The 6,000-nt window shown below is 40.5% G+C and overlaps 1 protein-coding gene across 1 annotated transcript in view; it reads right to left on the reverse strand.

Moving 5' to 3' along the window:
* Positions 1–6,000, reverse strand: part of dner (delta/notch-like EGF repeat containing) — a 31,248-nt gene extending 25,248 nt beyond the window's left edge. The window contains exon 1 of the mRNA XM_061782010.1: positions 5,520–6,000. Within this exon, the coding sequence (XP_061637994.1) occupies positions 5,520–5,801 (282 nt within the window). The 5' untranslated portion in view covers positions 5,802–6,000. The remainder of the gene's footprint in view (positions 1–5,519) is intronic.

The following is a 6,000-nucleotide window of genomic DNA, read 5'->3' on the forward strand; positions in this document are numbered from 1 at the left end:
AGCCTGACATGGCTTTACCAATATGTATGTTGTTGTTTATCTCAAAAGGTAGCACTACATGGGATACTGCACATCATATAGGCAAGTAACAAAACTAAACCAGTATATTAAGCATTTACTGGACAACAAAATCATCACATTATTACTTTTTTTTTTTTTAATATAGCAGCATTATGAAAAAAACAATTTGTAAAAAATACTTAAAAGCGTACAATAAAAACAAAATGTCAAGTTAGTACTTATATAAATATCAATAAATAACTTAGCAGAGGTACCTGAAATAAAGTGACTTTTTTAAAGCAGGCATCAAGTTGAATAATTAGGTCTTAAAACTAGGTAAAAATGTACAAAAGCTTTGGTTGGAAAATAAATATGAATAAATTACCTTAATCCAAACATGTACCTTAATTGGTATTCTGTTCTTTCTAATTACTCAGAGCAGCTGTTGACTCTTAATTGCTCTTAGGGGGCCCTTAGTGGTTGCGGGGTGCTAAGCAGGGTTTAGTTTGCTTATGCCTTGGGCCTGCGTTGTTTGAAAAATGAATAATGCTGGGCTGCAGCAGCTGATTGAACTGAATTTTATATATATAGATACCTGTTGTTATAAACAACAGGTATCACTTTTATCACACCACCTGTGGTTGCCTCACTTTGCTTTGTCTTACAAAGAAAGCATGTATTCTGTATACATTGAACCATCTGTGAGAAATTGAAATACAGATGCCGCGAGATGCACTTTTTTTCCTATTACAAAAAAAAGCTGACTGACCTGACGAAATGAAGCTCCTCCCCTGTTTAGCAAAGTTGCTTGGCACCAGGACGCCACCAGAGGGCACCAAAGCACTATTTCTATATTAGACGTGGCTTAGGCCTTCAGCCACTCACGGTTCCTGCCCCCAAAAATCCTTGAATAGGCGAATTTGTGAATGCCGAACCACCACTGTACCACAGTTGAAAATGTTTCCGTCCATGCATTTTCTATTTCTCTTGTCCTTCACTCATGATGACCAACTTACATATCCAAATGTAAAATAAGTTTGAAATTAGCTTTTTTGTATGACTTTGATGATGTCTTCTTTGTAATTGTGACATTTTGTTTTATCACAGACATTTAAAATTGTAGTGATTATGCTCTGAAGTTGTGTCTCTTAACGTGCAACACGGTTACGTTTTAGCGAGGAAGTGAAAAAAAAGTGAGCAATATGACTCATCAGAAATGACATCATCACACTAATTGGCCATGGGTAGACCTATGCAAGTCCTCGCTTTTATTTTTCATATTTCTCCACTGTTTTGAGCTGTCATGCCGCGTGTTGTTACACATTCTCAGAAAAAAAAATATATTAATATCAGTTTTTCTTTTTTATTATATACCCCTAGCTAGTTTGTCTTGACCTTTGTTTTGTGTGGGGGAAAAAAGGTTTGTGTAGTAAAGCAAGCACCGAAGACACATCCCCTTGTTATAAAAAGTCAACGGGTCCCACAGAGTATATACCGGTAGTATTTTTCTTATTCAATAGTCTTAGTCCACTCACTAACAAGCGAGATATTTCAAAGAGACAACAGGACTGTGAGCTTCGCTTAATAGGACACAGCGCACGCGCGCGCGCATGCAATTAAGATAGAGGACACTGCTTCAGGACTTAGCTTTGTTTACCATACGTGTCGGGATGGGGAGCACATTTTCTTTTTATAGCGGAGGTAGAAAACCTATTGGCAAACACTAAATGTCACTCTTTAATAGACACTTCATCCTGGCAGGATTGGAAGTGATGGGATATCAATTTGCTTATTTCCTTTATATTCATAACATCAGTTACAGAGTGTTACGCGTTACTAATCTATGAGTCGATTTATAGCCAATGCAATCAAGTTAGTTGAAGAATTGGAGTGGAATTTCACAAATATACACCACAGTATTTAATTTGCAGTGGTTTAGGACCAAAGTGATTTTTTCTGTTTTATGAGAATATTTCTTATAGCAGCACTTTATAAAGCAGTCAATTAATAATTTAACTCTAGAAAAAAAAAAGTACACCCTGTAGTGATGATGTGGCCACTGGCCAAAAGGTACTGTGCTTTTTTTTTTTTTAATGTAAATCACACAATTTATATTGAACACTTTCTTGCTCCAGCTCTCAGCAAGACACATTTTACCCAAAAGTATGAATCCCAGTACAAAACACGATGAGCAAAGGAGATATTAATAACATTAGAGATTAAACGTGACTTTAAATAGTGCCAGTTGGACATTTTTTGCAATAAGCCACAGTTCTCATAATGAAAAATGACCGTATGACGTTGCGACAGCTCGCTGGACTCGATTCAAGATGGAGGGCTCCAATGTCGTCAGACCATCAATCATGTCATTTTTATAATTAATAAGATGGAGGACAGAGAAGGTCTGGTAGCTGTGAACACCCAACAATAAGACATCGCTAAAACCAGAAAACAAACATGGAAAATGACATTAAAACTGTTGACACTAGGTCTGATGATAAAACAAAAAGCAAGTTCATGCCTGCACGCTATTAAATGCTCCACAATACAATGGCTAACGCCAAACACAATCATCTTTACTTTAATGATCAATGTAGGGATAATGCAACTATAATTATTCGACACTCGACAAACTGAGGATTCACAAAATTATCTGACAGCCCTGCCAATTCGAAAGTTGTGTGCAATTTTGTAGATGTATTTTCCTACATATTTAGTTTCTCTCTTTTTTTTCCTCCCTCATTGAGCCATCCATCAATCAGAGGAGAGCTGATGCAAAGCAGCACTGTGCTCTTCCAATCAGGTCATTCAGCAAATCTCAATTGACTGCTGTTCCAGTTTCCATGGTGAAGGAACAAGCAGAGGGATAGAAAGCGAGGTGAGGGAGTCAAAAAAAATCAATGATTCGCCTTGAGCTCGACTTGAGGTCTGTGTTGGCTGTGAGCTCAATCGCAATCAAAGCGGGATAGATGTTGTTGCATCATGTTACAGCGGCGGACAACAGGTAGTCACTTGCTTTATGGGAACATTCTTTTTCAGGTTGAGAGCAAATGTTCTCAATCTATGTAACGTGCTTACCATTTGCAACTGGTAATCTATGGAATCCGATCTGTGCCGGAAAGAATCGCCAAAAACTTTATAAATCACAAACAAAAAACAAGACTGTCAAACAAAACTTATTGAATTGCGAGCAAAAAATAAGACACTGAGAGATATAATCTAATTCAAGCGAAAAAAATGTATGTTATTACTTGCAATGAAAATGTTTTTCGCTCGCGATGATGATATTCGCATGTGCGCTTCATGATTTTGTGCACACTTCCAATCATTGTGCGTGCGTTGCCTGACTTTTTTTGCATTTTCTTTTTGTCGCAAACCTCTCGGGTGGCCGGGCTTTATGAGGGATGCGTCATTTTAAGCGACAGCTAATTTTTTTTTTTTTTTCGTGTCACACTGAGCAGAGCCAGCGACAAGAATGCAAGATTCAATTTGCGATCGCCTTAGGGAAGTGTAAGTATCTATCATATACGTTGTCAATGCTGTACTAGGAAGAAGTGATGTTGGAACATTATGCTAGTAACATGTTAGAAGCGCACAGGTCCACAGTTTATCAACAATTTAGCAGCTAATAACCCTTAGATGTATTGCTAACGTTAGCTACCATACTGATTTGTCTGTACTGTAGCTAACGGTTATTAGCTGTTGTTGTTGTGTATATGTCTTGGTTGATTGATGGTCTTGTCAAACTTCCAGGTCGCATAAACACGGCCAATTAAATATTGAGAAACTTGTCGTTGGCTCCTTTGTTAAATACACCATTTTGCAGTTCTCAATATAGACAAGCATGCGGACGCCTTCCAATAAAACAAGATGTTGCATGCAGTAGCTCAAGGAAATCCGAAGGGGGGCTTATGGCTGCCACCTGTTGGTGAGTCAGCTAAAGTTCACCCATTCCCCTTGCAGCTTCCCCTCCGTCATGCTGCAGCAGACTCATCCTCTGTGCTGCTCTTGGATCCTCTCTTTGGCCTCGGCATGACTCATAGACACAGCTGACTACTGTATTGCACTCACTGCAGCCGTTCACTGTGAGCTCGAGTGGACAGCGGCAATTCAGAAGAGGAGCTCGATGACAACAATACGTTTGGACAATTGTGTCCTCGGATGTGGTACACATCATTCAGTGGTAAAGACAATTTTGGATGTAGTCCTCCTCTCATGATAAGAAAGCCTGCATAGACTCCTGCTTCTCTGTGAAAACTGCTCGAGATGTAGAGATATGTCTATTTCTGGGAAAACACAATGCCACATCCAGTGCCATATTTGCTGCTAGATTTTTTTCAAATGCATTACACTGACAAGCAAATGTAAAAAGGAAGAAAGTAGATGAATAAATAACTGAAAGGAAAAGCAGAAACAGTACTAAGAGTGTCTCATTGGCTGTAACGTAACCATTTTGGCATTATCAGGTTACTCTGGGTGTTTTCAACTATAATTTGTGGCTTATTCTCTCTAATGTGAAACAATTCAAACCAATGCACACATTGATACGATGCAAATTGTCTTTCCACGCACACAAACGCAGAGACACACAAACTCCGCGAGTGCATGTGTGCTTACCGCTCTTCCCTCCTGTTGCCACAGCAACGCTGCCCTTGCCTCCACGTCTCAGTAATGCCACATGCTCCCGCTAAAAAAAAAAGCTATCCCGTTCTACAGCACGCATGCACATTTTGCAAAGCACCCGCTGGATGGATGTACGTTTATCACACGTCTCCACGTCACAATAACAGAATCTTGTTCAAAACAGTACATTTGTGTTATTATGCTCAGGACAAAACATAATGAAATACTGCATTCGTAATACTCTTAGTAGCGCTAATATTGCATATCAACTAGACAGCTTCAAGAAGGCTATACTTCTTCACAGGTGTCAAACTCAAGGCACGGGAGCCAGATCTGGCCCACCACATAATTTTTTGGGGTCCACTAAAGTACCAGTAAATAAAAGGTCCACTTCAATTTTCCTCGTAAAATTAGTTGTCTTTTCATTTGCGCAGGAAATCTGTACTAAAAATTTTATTTTTCTTCACTTTTTACAAATATTACACACGTTTTTTTTCCCACTACGTCCCTTAACATAAATTGAATAACAGTTGAATAATTAAATATTTGCTTGTTACTTATGACTTCTGATTTTAAATTCAATTTGTTGTAAAAAAATAATTATATAACACCAATACAATGCAAGGCCAATTGTGTATATATACAGTGCATAATATGTGGATTATAGGCTACATATATATGATTTTTAGTCATAAGCTTATGGCACTCTGTGGGGAACTATAACAATGTGAGTTTGACACCCCTGTGTTATAATTGATTACTTAGAACCTCTGGTAAGTGAGACGAGCTCTTCGAATAAGAAAGGCAAAATTATTCTATTTTGTCTGATTCCATCAAAAACTTCAGCGTTCTTCACCATTGCTTTCCTCAGAAATGAAGACAAGTTAGGGACTGACCTCACAGTTACGTCCAGTGAAGCCATGACTGCACACGCAGGTGTACTCCCAGGTGTCCTCTGGCCTGCCTGGAGACGGGAGGGCCAGGCAGAAGCCCACGTTGAGACAGGGTCGTCCTTCGCACGGGTCCGGCCGAGGCGCGGCCCGGGTCGGCGTGGGCTCGGCCGGGGCCGGGGTGTCCGGGGCCAGCTGGAACGGGGAGGGGACGGCGCCGGTGCCGCAGTTCAGGAGCGAGGGGAGAAGAAGGAGGAGGAACGGGGGAGGCGTGAATCTCGAGCTCATCCTGATGCTCGTACTCGTCTGCTCTTCTAGTAAGTGTCGGCTCTGCCGAAAGTGTGTGAATAGGCTCGCTGCCCGAATGTGGAGCCTCTGCTGGGCTCAGTCAGGCAACAGCGAAAGCCGGCTGACTGAGAAGGTTGGGATGCAGGAGGAGAACAGATGGAGAGGAAGAGGGTGGGCGCTCTGCTCTCTACTGTGTCTG

Source organism: Phyllopteryx taeniolatus, chromosome 8 (assembly GCF_024500385.1).
Source record: "Phyllopteryx taeniolatus isolate TA_2022b chromosome 8, UOR_Ptae_1.2, whole genome shotgun sequence".
Lineage (NCBI taxonomy): Eukaryota > Metazoa > Chordata > Actinopteri > Syngnathiformes > Syngnathidae > Phyllopteryx > Phyllopteryx taeniolatus.